This window comes from Scyliorhinus torazame, chromosome 6 (assembly GCF_047496885.1).
Source record: "Scyliorhinus torazame isolate Kashiwa2021f chromosome 6, sScyTor2.1, whole genome shotgun sequence".
Lineage (NCBI taxonomy): Eukaryota > Metazoa > Chordata > Chondrichthyes > Carcharhiniformes > Scyliorhinidae > Scyliorhinus > Scyliorhinus torazame.
The window spans coordinates 114,642,662-114,660,983 of NC_092712.1; the positions used below are offsets into that span (position 1 = coordinate 114,642,662).

The 18,322-nt window shown below is 46.1% G+C and overlaps 1 protein-coding gene across 2 annotated transcripts in view; it reads right to left on the reverse strand.

Moving 5' to 3' along the window:
* Positions 1-18,322, reverse strand: part of krit1 (KRIT1 ankyrin repeat containing) — an 81,390-nt gene that overhangs the window by 23,352 nt on the left and 39,716 nt on the right. For both annotated transcript variants that reach the window (XM_072508694.1, XM_072508695.1), the window contains exons 6-8: positions 17,977-18,220; positions 12,809-12,924; positions 7,815-7,958 (exon numbers count right to left, since the gene is read on the reverse strand). In XM_072508694.1, coding sequence (XP_072364795.1) covers positions 7,815-7,958; positions 12,809-12,924; positions 17,977-18,220 — 504 coding nt within the window. The remainder of the gene's footprint in view (positions 1-7,814; positions 7,959-12,808; positions 12,925-17,976; positions 18,221-18,322) is intronic.

The following is an 18,322-nucleotide window of genomic DNA, read 5'->3' on the forward strand; positions in this document are numbered from 1 at the left end:
AGGCGGTGGCAACCGTTCCTTGACTATCTCGCGGAGCGCTAGAAGGAGCTCGGTCAGCAGCAGCAGCAACCCAGGGAGGGGGGGGGATATTTGGGTGGGTGGGGGAGGGGTTTTTTCCCGGTAGTATTTGTACAAACATAGGGAAGGGTTAATATGTGCAGGAGAAACCCATTGTATAAATTCTGTACTATGTTTGCTTGATATGTTTATGTTTTGTTTTGCTCTTTTGGGTCACATCCAGATCAAAAAGGAGGTAGTGTTGGGGGTCTTGAAAGACATCAAGGTAGATAAGTCCCCAGGACCTGATGGGATCTATCCCAGAATACTGAAGAGGGCAAGGGAGGAAATAGCTGTGGCCTTGACAGACATCTTTGTATCCTCACTGGCTGCAGAGGACTGGAGAATAGCTAATGTTGTTCCTTTGTTTAAGAAGGGTAGCAAGGATAATTTAGGAAATGACAGGCCGATGAGCCTTACATCAGTGGTTGTGAAATGATTGGAGCGGATTCTTCAAGGCAGGATTTACTCCCATTTGGAAGCAAGTGGATGTATTAGCGAGAGGCAACATGGTTTTGTGAAGGGGAGGTCGTGTTTCCCCAACTTGATCAAGTTTTTGGAAGAACTGACGAAGATGATTGAAGAAGATAGGACAGTGGATGTTGTCTACATGGACTTCAGTAAGATCTCTGACAAGGTTATTCATGGTAGACTGGTACAGAAAATGAAGTCACATTGGATCAGAGGGGAGTTGGCAAGATGGATACAGATCTGGCTCGGTCATAGAAGACAGAGGGTGGCAGTGGCAGGGTGCATTTCTGAATGGAGGATGTGACTAGTAGTGTTCCGTAGGGATCAGTGTTGTTTGTAATATATATATATATATATATATATATATATAAAAATGATTTTGAGGAAAATGTAACTGGTCTGATTAGTAAGTTTGCGGACGACACAGGTTGGTGGAATTGCAGATAGTGATCAGGACTGTCAGAGGATACAGCAAGATATAGATCGGTTGGTGACTTGGGGTGGAGAGATGGCAGATGGAGTTTAATCCAGACAAATGTGAGGAAATGCATCTAATACAGGTGGGAAATACATTAAATGGCAGAATCCTTAAGAGTATGGACAGGCAGAGGGATCTGGGTGTATAGATCAAAAAGTCACTGAAAGTGGCAATGCAGGTGGAGAAGGTAGTCAAGAAGGCATACAGTTGACTTCCGGGTGCGGCGATGACCAGCTAAGTCGCACGTTTCGGCAGCTCCCGGTGGAATGGACTTTTGGGCTCTTGATAGGAGCCCTAGCGGCAATTTTAACGGCTAAAAACACTGTGCGGTAAACCAGAAGGGAATCCCCCCCGGACACGTATGGAAAAGGGTGAGGAAAGTGACCGGATTGCGGGGGAGCCTCTAGAGCAGTGGCAAGGAAGGCAAGCTCAAAGCAAGATGGCGTCGGAAGGTGGCCGTTTGTTATGGGGCCCGGACCAACAAGAGTTCCTGCGGCGCTGTGTGGAAGAACTGAAAAAGGAGATGAAGAAGGAGCTGCTGGCCCCAATATTACAGGCGATTGAAGGGCGAAAGGAGGAGCAAAAGACCCAGGAGCAGGAGCTTCGGGTCGTGAAGGCAAAGGCCGCTGAAAATTAAGACGAAATACAGGGCCTGGTGGTGAAGACAGAGATGCACAAGGCACAGCACAAAAGGTGTGTGGAAAGGCTGGAGGTGCTGGAGAATAACTCGAGGAGGAAGAATTTAAGGGTTCTGGGTCTTCCCGAAGGCGCAGAGGGGGCGGACGTCGGGGCATATGTGAGCACGATGCTTCATTCGCTAATAGGATCGGAGGCCCCGGCGGGCCCTTTGGAGGTGGAGGGAGCTTATCAAGTTATGGCGCGAAGACCGAGGGCTGGAGAAATACCTCGAGCTATAGTGGTGAGGTTCCTCCGCTACAATGACAGAGAGATGGTCCTCAGATGGGCGAAGAAAACTCGGAGCTGTAGGTGGGAGAACGCGGGGATCCGCGCATACCAGGATTGGAGTGCGGAGGTGGCGAGAAGGAGGGCAAGTTTTAATTGGGCTAAGGCGGTGCTTCACAAAAAGGTCAAATTCGGAATGTTGCAGCCGGCAAGACTGTGGGTCACACACCAAGGGAAGCACCACTACTTTGAGACGGCAGAAGAGGCGTGGACATTTATTGTGGACGAGAAGCTGGAATAGGCGGGCGAGAAAAAAAAACGTTTGGGACAAAGTGGTGGGGTGATTATGTGGGGTGAGGGGGGGAAAAAGGGGGAGGGGATGATTTTTTAAGTTGTTAATCTTGCGACTCTGTAACATTTCTCTCTTCCCCATGTTGTTGGGGGGGGGGGGGGGGGGAGAGAGGATGAGGAACTGTGGGCGCCGGTTATTAGGGGCGGGGACAAATGAGAAACGCGGGCTTTGTTCTCGCGCTATGGTAATTATGGCGGGAACAGGGACGCAGGAAGGAGGGGGCCTCGCACAGTGGGGGCCAAGGACAAGGGGGGAAGCCGAGGTCAGCCAGAGTTTGCTGACTTCTGGGAGCAACATGGGGGGTGCAACTACGCTAGAAAGGGATCTAGCGGAGGGGGGGGGTTAACTGGGTTGCTGCTGCTAAGGAGAAGGGGGAGCTGGTATGGGGTGGGGTGGTCGAGGCGGGAATGCGCCGTCAGGGGGATATACGGGTATGTGGGAACCGGGTGAGGAGCTGGGTTAAAAAAGGGGATGGCTAGTCGACAAGGGGAGAGGGGGGGGGGGGGGGGGGGGGGGTAAAGAGCCCCCCAACCCGGCTGATCACGTGGAACGTGAGAGGGCTGAACGGGCCGATTAAAAGGGCACGGGTACTCGCACACCGAAAGAAATTAAAGGCAGATGTGGTTATGTTGCAGGAGACGCATCTGAAACTGACAGACCAGGTCAGACTACGTAAAGGATGGGTGGGGCAGGTGTTTCATTCGGGTTTAGATGCGAAGAACAGGGGGGTGGCTATTTTAGTGGGGAAATGAGTACTGCTTGAGGCAAAGACCATAGTGGCGGATAGTGGGGGTAGATACGTGATGGTGAGTGGCAGATTGCAAGGGGAGGCGGTGGTTCTGGTGAACGTATATGCCCCGAACTGGGATGATGTAAATTTTATGAGGCAAATTTTATGTTGGGACGTATCCCGGACCTGGAGGCGGGAAAGTTGGTAATGGGGGGGGGAGACGTTAATACGGTGCTGGACCCAGGGCTGGACAGATCGAGGTCCAGGACCGGGAGGAGGCCGGCAGCGGCTAGGGTGCTCAAAGACCTCATGGAGCAGGTGGGAGGAGTAGACCCCTGGAGATTTAGTAGGCCTAGGAGTAAGGAGTTCTCGTTTTTCTCCTATGTCCACAAAGTATACTCACGGATAGACTTTTTTGTTTTGGGAAGGGCACTGATTCCGAAGGTGACAGGGACGGAATACACGGCCATAGCTATCTCGGACCACGCTCCACATTGGGTAGACCTGGAGGTAGGAGAGGAAAAAGAACAGCACCCACTCTGGAGAATGGATATGGGATTATTGGCGGATGAGGGGGTATGTTTAAGGGTGAGGGGGTGTATTGAAAGGTACTTGGAGCTGAATGACAATGGGGAGGTTCAGGTGGGAGTGGTCTGGGAGGCATTGAAGGCAGTGGTTAGAGGGGAACTGATATCCATCAGGGCATATAAAGGAAAGCAGGAGGGTAAGGAAAGGGAGCGGTTGCTGAAAGAACTTTTGAGGGTGGACAGGCAATGTGCGGAGGCACCGGAGGAGGGACTGTACAGGGAAAGACAAAGGCTACACGTAGAATTTGACCTGTTGACCACGGGTAATGCAGAGGCACAATGGAGGAGGGCACAGGGTGTACAGTATATATGGAGAGAAGGCGAGTCGGTTACTGGCCCACCAACTGAGGAAGAGGGGAGCAGCGAGGGAGATAGGGGGGGTGAGAGATGAGGAGGGAGAGATGGAACGGGGAGCGGAGAGAGTGAACGGGGTGTTCAAGGCATTCTATGAAAGGTTATAGAAGGCTCAGTCCCCGGAAGGGAAGGAGAGAATGATGTGCTTCTTGGATCAGCTGGAATTCCCCAAGGTGGAGGAGCAGGAGAGGGCGGGATTGGGAGCACAGATTGAGATGGAGGAGGTAGTGAAAGGGATTGGGAGCATGCAGGCGGGGAAGGCCCCGAGACCAGACGGATTCCCGGTGGAATTTTATAGGAAGTATATGGACTTGTTGGCCCCGCTTTTGACGAGAACCTTTAATGAGGCTAGGGAAAGGGGGCAGCTGCCCCCGACTATGTCGAAGGCAACGATATCGCTCCTTTTAAAGAAGGAAAAAGACCCGCTGCAATGCAGGTCCTACAGGCCCATTTCCCTTTTAAATGTAGATGCTAAGATTCTGGCCAAGGTGATGGTGACGAGGATAGAAGACTGTGTCCCGGGGGTGGTCCATGAGGACCAAACCGGGTTCGTGAAGGGGAGACAGCTGAATACGAACATACGGAGGTTGCTCGGGGTAATAATGATGCCCCCGCCAGAGGGGGAGGCGGAGATAGTGGTGGCGATGGATGCCGAGAAAGCATTCGACAGAGTGGAGTGGGATTATCTGTGGGAGGTGCTGAGGAGATTTGGTTTTGGAGAAAGGTATATCGGATGGGTACAGCTGCTGTATAGGGCCCCGGTGGCGAGTGTGGTCATGAATAGACAGAGGTCTGATTACTTCCGTCTTCATAGAGGGACGAGGCAGGGGTGTCCCCTGTCTCCGTTACTGTTTGCATTGGCGATTGAGCCCCTGGCCATAGCACTGAGGGGTTCCAGGAAGTGGAGGGGAGTGCTTAGGGGAGGAGAAGAACACCGGGTATCTTTGTATGCAGATGATTTATTGCTGTATGTTGCAGACCCAGTGGAGGGGATGCCAGAGATAATGCAGATACGTAGGGAGTTTGGGGATTTTTCAGGGTACAAACTGAACATGGGGAAAAGTGAGTTGTTTGTGGTGCATCCGGGGGAGCAGAGCAGGGGAATAGATGATTTACCGCTGAGGAAGGTAACAAGAGATTTCCGGTACTTAGGGATTCAGATAGCCAGGAATTGGGGAACCTTACACCGGCTTAATTTAACAAGATTGGTGGGACAGATGGAGGAGGATTTCAAGAGATGGGACATGGTGTCCCTGTCACTGGCAGGTAGGGTGCAGGCGGTTAAAATGGTAGTCCTCCCGAGATTCCTCTTTGTGTTTCAGTGCCTCCCGGTGATGGTCACAAAGGCTTTTTTCAAGAGAATTGAGAAAGGTGTTATGAGTTTTGTGTGGGCCGGGAAGACCCCGAAAGTGAGGAGGGGGTTCTTGCAGCGTAGTAGGGATAGAGGGGGGCTGGCACTACCGAGCCTAAGTGAGTATTACTGGGCCGCCAATATCTCAATGGTGTGTAAGTGGATGGGAGGAGGGGAGGGAGCGGCGTGGAAGAGATTGGAGATGGCGTCCTGTAAAGGGACCAGCCTACAAGCAATGGTGACGGCGCCGTTGCCGTTCTCCCCGAAGAAATGCACCACAAGCCCAGTGGTGGTGGCAACATTAAAAATTTGGGGGCAGTGGAGACGGCATAGGGGAAGGACGGGAGCTTTGGTGCGGTCCCCGATAAGAAATAACCATAGGTTTGTCCCGGGGAGAATGGATGGGGGATTTGGAGCATGGCAAAGAGCTGGGGTAGTGCAACTGAGGGATCTGTTCGTAGATGGGATGTTTGTGAGTCTGGGAGCGCTGACGGAAAAATATGGGTTGCCCCAAGGGAATGCATTTCGGTATATGCAGCTAAGGGCTTTTGCGAGGCAACAGGTGAGGGAATTCCCGCAGCACCCGACGCAGGAGAGAGTGATCTCAGAGACATGGGTGGGGGATGGTAGGGTGTCGGACATATACAGGGAAATGAGGGACGAGGGGGAGATCATGGTAGATGAGCTGAAAGGGAAATGGGAAGAAGAGCTGGGGGAAGAGATTGAGGAGGGGCTGTGGGCTGATGCCCTACGTAGGGTAAACTCGTCGTCCTCGTGTGCCAGGCTAAGCCTGATACAATTGAAGGTTCTACACAGGGCGCATATGACTGGAGCATGGCTCAGTAGAGGATAGGTCTGGGAGATGCTCGAGAAGCCCAGCGAACCACACCCTCATGTTCTGGTCATGTCCGGCACTACAGGGGTTCTGGGTGGGGGTGGCGAAGGTGCTTTCGAAGGTGGTGGGGGTCCGGGTCGAGCCAAGCTGGGGGTTGGCTATATTCACGGTTGCAGAAGAGCCGGGAGTGCAGGAGGCGAAAGAGGCTGATGTTTTGGCCTTTGCGTCCCTAGTAGCCCGGCGAAGGATATTGCTTATGTGGAAGGAAGCCAAATCCCCGGGCGTGGAGACCTGGATAAATGACATGGTAGGGTTTATAAAACTAGAACGGATAAAGTTCGCATTAAGGGGTTCAGCTCAAGGGTTCACCAGGCGGTGGCAACCGTTCATTGACTACCTCACAGAACGATAGAGGGAATGGGAAGGTAACAGCAGCAACCCGGGGGGGGGGGCAGTTGCCATTTAGTTTTTTGGTTATATATTATTTATTTATTTGTTAAAAACAGGCCACTGTTATTTATATTGCTTTATTGTTGTTAAAAAGGAAAAACTTTGTACTGTTATGTTTGGCCAAAAAATCTGAATAAAATATATTTTTTTTAAAAAAGAAGGCATACATTTATGCTCGCCTTCATTGGCCAGGGCATTGAGTATAAAAATTGGCAAGTCATGCTGCAGCTGCATAGAACCTTAGTTAAGCCACACTTGGAATATAGTGTTCAATTCTGGTCATCACACTATCAGAAAGATATAGATATGGAGGCTTTGGGGAGGGTACAGAAGAAGTTTACCATGATGTTGCCTGGTATGGAGGGCATTAGTTACGAGGAGAGGTTGGATAAACTCGGTTTGTTCTCACTGAAATGACAGAGGTTGAGGGGCGACCTAATAGAAGTCTATAAAATTATGAGGGGCATGGACAGAGTGGAGCCTTTTCCCAGTGTGGAAGAGTCAATTACTAGGGGACATAGGTTTACGGTGCGATGGGCAAAGTTTAGAGGAGATTTGCGAGAGAGTTTTCTTTTTACACAGAGGGTAAGTGGGTCCCTGGAACTCGCTGCTGGAGGTCGTGGAAGTAGGTACACTGTGATGTTTAAGGGGCATCTTGACAAATACATGAAGAGGATGGGAAGAGAGGGATACAGACCCGGGAAGTGTAGAAGGTTTTAGTTAGACGGGCAGCATGGTCAGCGCAGGCCTGGAGGGCTAAAGGGCCTGTTCCTGTGCTGCATTTTTATCTGTTCATTGTTCATATGATCCGGGGCTATTCTTTAAAGTTAGGGACCTCAAAACGGTAAAATTTTAATACAGAGACATGTATTTGGTTATACAGAAATTAAGCTAAATACTTTGGGGTCTCTAGCTGAATATTGAAGCAGATGATATGGTTTCATCAAGACAAAAAACAGATGGCTAAGTGTATGTACAAGTTAATGCTTGCAATACACTAAGACTGGTAACCTTTATGACAGAGTCAAGGTGCAACATCACAAATTCCAACACACTGTAGTGGAACACCAAGATCTATGGTAAGCTCCTTCATTTAAACATGCTGTTATAGGGAAACCACGCACTGCACAAGTCAGGGAAATAGAAGTTTGTGACACACTGTATTCATGGCTTTATCCAAAGCTAACAACTAGAAAAGTGGTAAAACAAAGCTTATCAAAGTTTAAGTTGAAGCCAAACAACGTACCAACAAGCATAATGAATAGGAGCCCAGTGATCACTGTCCAACTGATTTACTGAAAAGCCACTGTCTAGAAGTTTGCTCAGTAAATCTGTATCACCTTCACAGGCACTACGATGCAGGGGAAAATCATCCACCCACTGTCGATCCCTAAAAGAGAAATCAAATTCACTTTAAAATCTTTTCAGAATGACATGTATACAATTCAAATCAATGTTTTTTTTCCAATAAATTATCAGTAAATGTTTCCTTACAACCTTTGAACTTTCCCATTTAAAAAAGAACTGGCATACATATATATGAAATATAAATGGTCCAAGGATGTCCTAAAATGCTTTACAACCAAGGAAACACTTCTGAATTGTCAGTTGTAATGTAGAAAATGCAGCAGCCAACCTATGCATAACAAGGTTCCAAAAAAGCAATTAAATAGATGAATAGATGATTTGTTTTAGCAGTGTTGTGTTACAGCCCCACTTGACCCGGAGTCGCAACCACAGTGAAATTTAGATCTATTTAAATATCTGAGGTCTTTGGTTGAGTCCAATAAACTACAGTCACCACGTGTGTAACTTTAAAACTCGAGTGACCTTTTATTATGAACAGTATCTTTAGTTAAACAGTCAGAAAACGTATCTGACTATCTACTACCCATTTCTCAACCCACCACCTTTTCTAACTCAGCCTACTCTTTACACAACACACAGATAAGCCATATAGATGGGAAAGGGTGGTAGAAAGGGAAAGAAAATATCAGTAAAATAAAAAGATAGGGATCTTTGATGCACAGGGATGACTTCCCGTCAATGTCTTTCTGAAGTTCAGGCTTCTGGTTTTGTACTTCCTTTCTTCCAGGCTTGATATGATCTTCTCAGGCAAGGTGGTCTACCTACCCTGCAGACTCAGCATAATTTTAGGTTCACAGCAAAGGATATGCTCGACACTTACTGCTTTCAAAACAATAAGAAGTCTTACAACACCAAGTTAAAGTCCAACAGGGTTTGTTTCGAATCACTAGCTTTCGGAGCACTGCTCCTTCCTCAGGTGAAACCCGAGGTGAAACCTCATTTACCTGGTGTTGTAAGACTTCTTACTGTGCTCACCCCAGTCCAACGCCGGCATTTCCACTTCAAAACAATAGACCAGTTATTTTACTTCAGCCCCTGAAGAGGAATAAGCTGCTAGCAAAAGATCTTTAGCTTCCACGACCAGACAGCAGGCAGAGAGAGAAAACAGCTCCCTTCACTTTTGAGGCCTGGTCACTTCTGGAAGGCTCTGGGAACCAATCACTGACTGTTGTCAGGCAGAACACTATCCCTGGCCAACCCACTGGTCCCCAGTTAACCAACCAAATGGATTCCCTCCAAAACTGGTTCCGTCCATCTACTTAGTGCCAAAGAGTCTGGCTTCTCCTTCTCCCAAACACAAAGCCTGACAATGCAGCCTGGCAAGCATGCTGTTTTAAACTTTCTTCTGCTTTCTTCTCCCTACTTTCTTCTCTCTACTTAAAAGGCACATCCCAATTATTGATCCACGGACCAAAACAATAAAATAAATGGGAATAAAGGAAATACACAGGAAGGACTCTTACAGTTGGTTGAGGGATAAATGCCAACCATAGCACAAGAAATCTCCTTTTCAAATAGTGCCACGGGATCTTTTACATCCATTTGTAGAGGAGGTAAGTGGGACCTCAGTTCTACATCTAAAAGATACCACCTCCAACAATATAGCATTCCCTCAATATTCGGCTAGTTAAAATAATGAATCTTTAGTTCATCTTTTTACATGCCTCGTCCACTCTTAAATTAGCCAATAGAAGGTTAGTTTGAGTTGATTTACATCATAACTTGCCTTTCCTCAGTAACAACCAGGTTACGTTAACTGTGCCCCCCTACAATCAACGGCTTGCATCTTCCTGATCCTTCCACCACCATCAACATTTCAAGCCAGCAAGTATAACTTACAACTCATTGATTTCCAAAAAATGGATTCCAATAGTTTCAGATAAAGCAAATCACAAAAAGTATGTTTAACATAACAGGTCAGTTAACTAATACTACTACCAGGTATTCCATTCACAACAGCCTTTTCATATTCACACTGAAAAATAACATTTAGTTTTGTTTTCCCAATTATAGAGATGCTAGAACAAAACTTCATTCCCCCCCACAATATTTCCACAAAACTATAGTTGAACAAGTACTGCTACCAATTAGTTGCAGATATCGATCTTGATATTGCGTAGTGTTGACTTCCGGCGACAGCCATGGATTGAGTGGTTGCACATTTGGTGGCTCGCTCTCGAGGTGGAATTTTGTGGTCTTTCCCCACCCGATTTGAGGGGTGTTTTGTTGGCGAATGGTGCATACGCACTGAATGATTGAAATACTCCTCTGGTGGGGAGAGAATAGTTGAGGTGCAACAAAGAAAAAGATGGCAGAAGGCGCTGGGCATCGTTGCCCGCCCAGTGATCTACAGAGCAGCTAATGAACCTTTTGAACAAGTTTCAGCAGCAGAGGAAGGAGGCCTCAGAGGACCTGGCTGAGGTGGTGGAGCCACTTTTGGTAACTATCGAGTGTGGAGCAGAAGCTGGAAGCGCAGGGCCTGGCACTCCAGAAGGTGGAGGGCTCTATGCTGGGTGGAGGGAGAAGTTGGGTAAAGAAGGAACATGGCTGACTGGCAAGGAAGGGCGGGCAATTACGTGGAATGTACAGAGGCTGAACCGGCTGTTAAACAGTCGCGTGTTTTCGCACATTTAAAGAGTTTGAAGGTGGACGTCATGGTTCGTCAGGAGACACGCCTGAAGCTGGGGGTTCAGACGAGGGTGAGCAAGGGGTGGGTGGGGCAGGTCTTCCACACGGGGTTGGATATGAAGATGATGGGATGGCAGTGCTGGTCAACAAGAGGATGACCTTTGAGGTCGACAGTATTGTAGCTGATCCTGAGGCAGATACATGATAGTTAGCAGGAAGTTGAGGGGACGTCTGTGGTACTAGTGAATGTTTATGCCCCAAACTGGGATGACATAGATTTTTTGAGGCGGGGTTTAGGGAAGATTCTGGACCTGGACATACATCAGCTGATTATGGTAGGAGATTTCAATATGGTTCTGGATCCTAGGTTAGACCGGTCGTGCCCACGTCCCTGAAGGTTTTGGCCACTGCGAAAGAGTTGATAGGGTTCAAGGAATGTATGGCAGGGGTGGACCTGTGGCGTTTGGAAAAGCGAGGTGTTCTATATAATTTCAGGCGGCAGGAGAGTAGGCCGGGGAAGTGGTTTTCTGGGTGGTGGGGGTGAGTTTTCGCTGTCTTGGGATACAGGCGGCGCAGAGTTGGGCCCAGCTGCAGAAGTTGAATTTGGCGTGATTGGTGGAGGGTATGAAGTTGGACTTCAAGAGATGGGATGTGTTGCCCTCAGCTTTGACAGGGAGTGTACAGACGGTGAAAATGATGGTGCTGCCCAAGTTGCTGTTCGTATTTCAGAACCTCCTCATCTTTGTTCCCAAGTCCTTTTTTAGAAAAGGTGAACGGGATGATTGAGGTTCATGTGGGCAGGGAAGGCCCTGTGGGTGAGGAGGATGTTTCTGGAAAGGGATCGATGAAGGGGGAGGGGGCCTGACTTTGCCGAGCATGTTGAATTACTACTGGCCAGCAAACAAACATCACGTTGGGTGTGGATAGGGGGTGTAGGCGGACCAGATTGAGGGCACCTTGTTGGCATGCCTGCCGTTCAGGTGCTCCATGAGCCCGGTAGTGGTATCAACATTGAAGGTTTGGAACCAGAGCACGCAACACTTCGGACTGGAAAACATGTCGCTGTGGGTTCCGATATGTGACAACCATAGATTTGCGCCGGAGGGATGGACTCGAGATTCTGGGGGGTGGCAGCAGGTGGGGATAGAGTACTTCAGGGACTTGTTTGTGGCAGGAAAGTTTGTAGGCCTGGGGTAGCTCGAGGAGATTTATCAATTGCCTAAGAGAAATAGGTTCAGGTACCTGCAGCTGAGGGAATCTGTTAGAAAAGAGGTGCTGTCCTTTCCAGACCTGCCACCATTGGTGCTTCAAGAAAGCTGTTGTCCGAATTTGACATTGGAGAGATGAGAGTGGCGGATATATATGCAGAGCTGGTGGATAGGGAGGGTGCACCTGTGAAGAAGATCAGGCGTAAGTGGGAGGAAGAGCTGGGAACAGAGTGTGAATGCTTCCTCATCGTGTGCAAGATTAAGCCTCATCCAGTTTAAGGTGGTGCACAGAGCCCACATGACAGTCTCGAGGAAGAGCTGGTTCTTTTCAGGGATGAAGGTTAGGTGAGGTTAGTGCCGATGAACCATGCGCATATGTTTTCAGCTTGTCCTAAGGGGCTTTTAAGATGGGTGGCTCAGATTCCGGAGGTGGCGATATTCAGAGTGTCAGTAGATCCAGGAGTGCAGGTGGGGAGACAGGCCAGTGTCTTGCCGCCCCCCCCCCCCCCCGATAGCACAGAGACAGATTTTGTTGAGTTGGTCGGACTCGGAGCCGCCAAAAGCGAGGGTAAGGGTGAGCAATCTGGCCGAATTATTGCACCTGGAAAAAGTTAAGTTGACCATACTTGGGAGTGGAAGAGGGGCGAGGGGTTCACCCTGAAGTGAAGCCATTTATCGACGTATTTAAACTGATTTGAAGCGTGGGGGGGGTGGGTGAGTTTTGTTTTATTGAGGGGGTATGAGGGGAAGGGTAAAAAGGAGGTGGGCTTTGGATGACAGGGGGGTGGATTGTTAGTTTTGTTACCAGTAGCCGAGATTTAGCTTTTGTATCTTTGTATATATCAAAAATGCCTTCAATAAAAATATTCCTAAATATTGTGCAGTACTGTTAACAGTTGGCATTGACATGTATACCAAGTTGGTTTTTAATATCAAAATACAAATCAACGTTAATTATCAAACCATATCTATGAGATCCCAACATGTTTTCAGCAATATGATATTCAATTGAAATTTAGTCTATTTCTATACTTACTTGTCCTCCATTATGCTGCTCATACTACGCTGCCATTTTTCACGTTTTGGAATCTGTATCTTGGAATAATCAGGAGCTCCCAAACCAAAGTATGGGTTTATAACCACTTTATCTACCTACAAGTAAAATCATGGAAAAATGAAAGGTAATTACCATATTAGCCACCACCTAATCAGATGACTGTAAACAGTTCCCAATTTCAGAATATAGGCAAATGTATCTTTAGAAATGGAGTATTTTTTACAGGTCCTAACATTTCACAAGAGTAAGAAGGAAAATTGTTTTTTTTTAATGAATTTAGAGTACCCAATTATTTTTTGCCCAATTAAGGGACAATTTAGCGTGGCCAATCCACCTAATCTGCTCATCTTTGGGTTGTGGGGGTGAAGCCCATGCAGACATGGGGAGAATGTGCAAACTCCACACGGACAATGACCCAGGACCGGGATTCGAACCCGGGTCCTCAGCACCGTAGGCAGCAATGCTAACCATTGTGCCACGTGCTCCCCCATAAGAAGGAAAATTGACAAGAGTATCTTGAAGGAAATGTATTATTCGGCTTCTTTGCATTTAAAACACTGGCCAATGAAATGATTGCCGAGTGATGAAAGATTTGTTGCAAATCTTTATCTGTTAGACACCAGCAATCACAGACATTCATTATTCCTATTTAGTTTATCCTAAAATACTGGACTGCCTCCGACTTTGAGTAAAAAATGACCAGATAATCAATTCAACCGTAAAATGGTAGAAAAAAATACAGATCAGTAAACAGCAATGAAGACAAGAGACATGTAAAAATTTTAAGCAAGGCCCTTCTTCAGAACTTAAGAATGAGAAAAGCAAACATGTTTTTAAAAAAGTGTTTGGGGAATAGGGCGGCACATGGCACAGTGGTTAGCACTGCAGCCTACGGCGCTGAGGACCCAGGTTCGAATCCCGGTCCTGGGTCACTGTCCCCACAACCCAAAGATGTGTAGATTAGGTGCATTGGCCACGCTAAATTGCCCCTTAATTTAGAAAAAGAAATAATTGGGTACTCTAAATTTACTTTAAAAAAGAAAAAAAAGTATTTGGGGAAGGCAGAAAAACAGATGCTGTAAATATAGAAAAGTTGAGAATTGGAAAAACCTGCAATCTGCTTAAAAGCAGATTTTAAATGATGCAAAAGTTCACCTTCATCAAGTAAAAGCGAAAAGCAAGACTGCAAAAGCAACAAGGTGTGCAAAGAGCTACAAGAATAAGCTGGTGAGCCAGAGAAGATAGGAAAAATGTATGCCCTCAAGAGCAAAGAAAATCAGATTACTGGTTTGGAAGAAAACAGGTAACTGTGACAGCCCTTTCTAGTTTTCCAGTGGTGTACGCAGTGTCATGATGGTAAATTCACATAGGATATCAAAATTTACCAGCAGGATTGCCTGTAATTACTTTTAATTCTTTTTGGAGAAAATAATTATGCACTGCATTGTCAGGAAGCAGAGGCAGTTTTATGTTTGTATTGTTGGATATTAAAAATAAGGTATCGGCTGATGTTTAATTTAGTATTTCTGTGTAAGAAAGAGTTCAAACTTTAGTTAGATTCATGTTAAAGAAAGGTGTTTGCGAGCATGAGGGTTTTGGTTTAAATTTAAACTGTGTCTGCATTGCGATTTGAGAGTTTACAATACGAAAAGCAAACAAATCTAAAGAAGGACTGAACAGTGGCTTAGCAACCAGGGATCACCTTTAGGTTAGGAAGGGTTTTTGAGTTTAGATTTAACTGAAACAAGGCAGTTCTCACAGCTCTGCCGGAAGCAGAACCAGAACAATGGCGTAATGGGCAAGAAAACAAGTCTCAGAAAATAAAGAACAGCTAGTTCTAGAAATCTGGGATTGAAAAAAGAGGTGTTTCCAGGAAGATTAAAGTCAAAGGAACAAAAGGGAACTGGAATTTGAACAAGGCACTGTTCATTGAAGTTAAATACAGAGCTGGAAAGTGCAGACCTGGTGAAGTTGCCCAGAGAGAAACTAAGGTGGGATTTAGCGAGACCACAGGTTTATCGGCAGCAGAGGTGGCCCACAAGCAGGATTTTCTAGTCCCGCCATGGGCAATGGGAAACCCGTGCGTCATTGGTGGGACGGAATATCCGGCTGGCATGAACTTCCAGTAAATTGTGCCCCAAGTATCTGAAGCAATCCTAAAGGTTGGTATCCTTAGTATAGCGTATGAAGAAATAGTGTTGTATTGGTGGATGGATGCCTGACAGATTGTGTGGAAACATGAATGCATGTGGCAATTCAAGACAAAGGAATACTGAAAGGAGAGTGGGAAATCCTGGAAGTGCATCCTTGCTGAAAACAACTGAGAGAGAAAACAAAATTGTTGTTTGGAAGAAGATTCTGGAGGTGGGTCTTTTCAAAATGGTGTTTGGAAACGCATGTGTAATAGTCATCTACGGAGTTCTGAGGAGTTCAATTGGGGGATATCTGCTACGTGGTTTCAGAGTGGGGTGTCTGACCACAGTTAGCCTCTTGGATTACACGGACTGTGTATTTACTGAAAACATTATAACAATAAGATATATTTTGTAACCGGTGTTATCTTTAAAATTTGCAGATATAGCACCACAGAAAATAGGAGCAGGGGAGGCCATTTGGCTCTGCTCTGCCATTCATGGCTGATCATCCAACTCAATAGCCTGATCCCACTTTCCCGCCATATCCTTTGATCTGCCCCAAGTGCTATATCCAACTGCTTCTTGTAAACATAATGTGACCCTTGGTTCTGGACACTGCCACCGATGGGACAATCGTTCTTGCATCCACCCGGTCTAGTTCTGTTAGAATTTTATAGGTTTTTATAGGATCCCCACTCATTTTTCTGAACATAAAGAACCTAGTGGCATGGTGTCACAACAACAATCTCTAACTCAACGTCAGCAAAACTAAAAAGCTGGTCATTAACTTCAGGAAGCAAAATATCGTACACATCCCTGTCTACACCAATGGTGCCAAGGTGGAGATGGTTGACAGCTCCAAATTCCTAGGTGTGCCCATCCCCAACAATCTGTCGTGGTCCATCCACATCGACGCTATGACCAAGAAAGCTCAACAGCACCTATATTTCCACAGGAAACTAAGGAAATTTGGCATGTCCATATTGACTCATACCAATTTTTACAGATGCAGCATAGAAAGCATCCTATCTGGGCGGCACTGTTGCCGCACGGCGCCGAGGTCCCAGGTTCAATCCCGGTCCCGGGTCACTGTCCGTGTGGAGTTTGCACATTTCCCCCTCGTCTGCATCTCAGCCCCACAGCCAAAAAAGGTGTGCGGGTTAGATGAATCGGCCACGCTAAATTGCACCTTAATTGGAAAAAGAATTGGGTACCTCTAAATTTTTTTTTAAAGAAAGCATCCTATCTGGCTGCATCATAGCCTCATATGGCAACTGCTCGACCCAAGACAGTAAGAAACTACAGAGAGTTGTGAACACAGCCCAGTCCATCACGCAAACCCGCCTCCCATCTATTAACCCGTTCTACACCTCCCGCTCCTTGGGAATGCAGGCAGCATAATCAAAGTCCCCGCTCACCCGGGCTATTCTCTCTTTCAACCTTTTCCATTGGGCAGGAGATACAAAAGTTTGAGAACACGCAGCAGCAGGTTCAAAAACAGCTTCTTTCCCGCAGTTACCAGACTCCTGAAAGACCCTCTTATGGACTGAATTGATCTCTTCACACATCATCTCTCCTGACTGGTACTACACTCCGTATGTTACCCGATGCCAGTGCCTATGTATTTACATTTTTTTCATGTATGGTAAGATCTGTCTGGACTGTATGCAGAAAAATACTTTTCACTGCACCTCGGTACATGTGAAAATAAATCAAATCAATCAATCAATCCAGTGAATACAATCCTAACTGATTAAATCTCTCCTCATAAGTCAGTCCTGCCATCCCAGGATTCAGTCTGGTAAACCTTCTCCCACGCCCTCTATAGCAATAATATCCTTCCTCAGATAATACATTTGTGAAGATATGTGAGAGTGAAGATGTATTGTATTATAGTCAAACATTTCATGTTTAATAAATGTTTTTTCTGTTGTGTCATGTGAGAGTACCTTTAAGAAATGGGTGTTTATCAAATAGCTGCAGTGGGTGTACCTTTAAGAAATGGGTGTTTGTCAAATAGCTACAGTGATGTCAGAGTGTGGGTGGAGCTGGACTGACTGTCCGTTTTACTTACACTTTGGGCTGTCAGCTGCAGGGTGTGTTTAGTTTAGTTTTGCAGATTGGGAGCTGCATCCAGCAAAATCAGGTGTAATTCTGATTTCTTCCTGCATGAAAGGAATGTCTTCAAATCACTTGCTAGTTTAAAAGTGATAACTGCTCTCAATAGAGAATTTAAACCGGATGTCTGTGTTGAAGAGGATATTTGTCTTATGGATGTTGCAAAGAAAGATTAAGGGTTACTTACAGAATATTGTATCTGTAGGGATTATTAGTGTTGATAGTTAAGATGTTTACTGTGTGTTTAAAAATGTGAACTGAATTCATTGAATATCATTGTTTCTGTTTAAAAATACCCTTAATTCTCTGTTGCACCACACCTGTAAAGTGGGCACTTGTGCTCCCCATAACCAAAATCTATTTAAAGTTCTGGGTCAGGTGAATTCCATGAGATACTTTGGGGTTCTCTAATCCCTGGCCCGTAATAGTTGCGAAAAGCTAATTGGCAGTCCTGTGGCTGTTCACCCATGTTTTCTAAAAAAAAATTGAAAGAGTTGCGGGCTTTTGAGCCAGAGCTCCAGAGTTCAGCGACCTTCCCGTCCAACAGTAAAATCAACAGTGATCGTAACAACATATAAAACACGTTCTGTCAGCATAATAGGCAAGAACTTTTCAGAAAACTCGCAACATAACATTTCTTATGTGAAATGCTGTTCGGCCTTTCATCCAGCCTGCTTTCTAGTTGCACTAATAATTAGTGAAGCTATTGAAAATTCCTCACTGTACCACAGATGAATGAGAAAGAAACAAAGATTGTTCATGGTGTTATGGTGACCTACTTCAGAAGCCAAAGTAAACACATTATTATGCTTCTGTCAGAATGACTGAAACATGGTGGTTAATACTATAATTTGTTTTAAACAGTACATTTATCTTAACGTTTTGAGTTCCTACCCTATTTGTGTACTGTAGGTCTGATCCAAAAAGAGGATTGTAGATACAGAGGTCAGCTTTCTCCAGTGCCAACATTTTGCTTCTCATCTCCAAGGCAGTGTAGCCAACGTGCAATGAATTTTCAGACTGATCCATTTCTTTGATGTAAACAGGGTTTGCAACACAAGATTTAATTCGATCAATAGGAGATGGTCTAAAAAGACCCGGAATAGCATGGAAAATGGTGTGCTGCTCTGCCAACCATCTGTAAAGATATCAGGAAGACATACAAAAATATTTTAAGTAACCATTTCCAACAAGGTTTTTTTCATCTATCCTACCCCCGTTCCCCAATCCCAAGAGCATA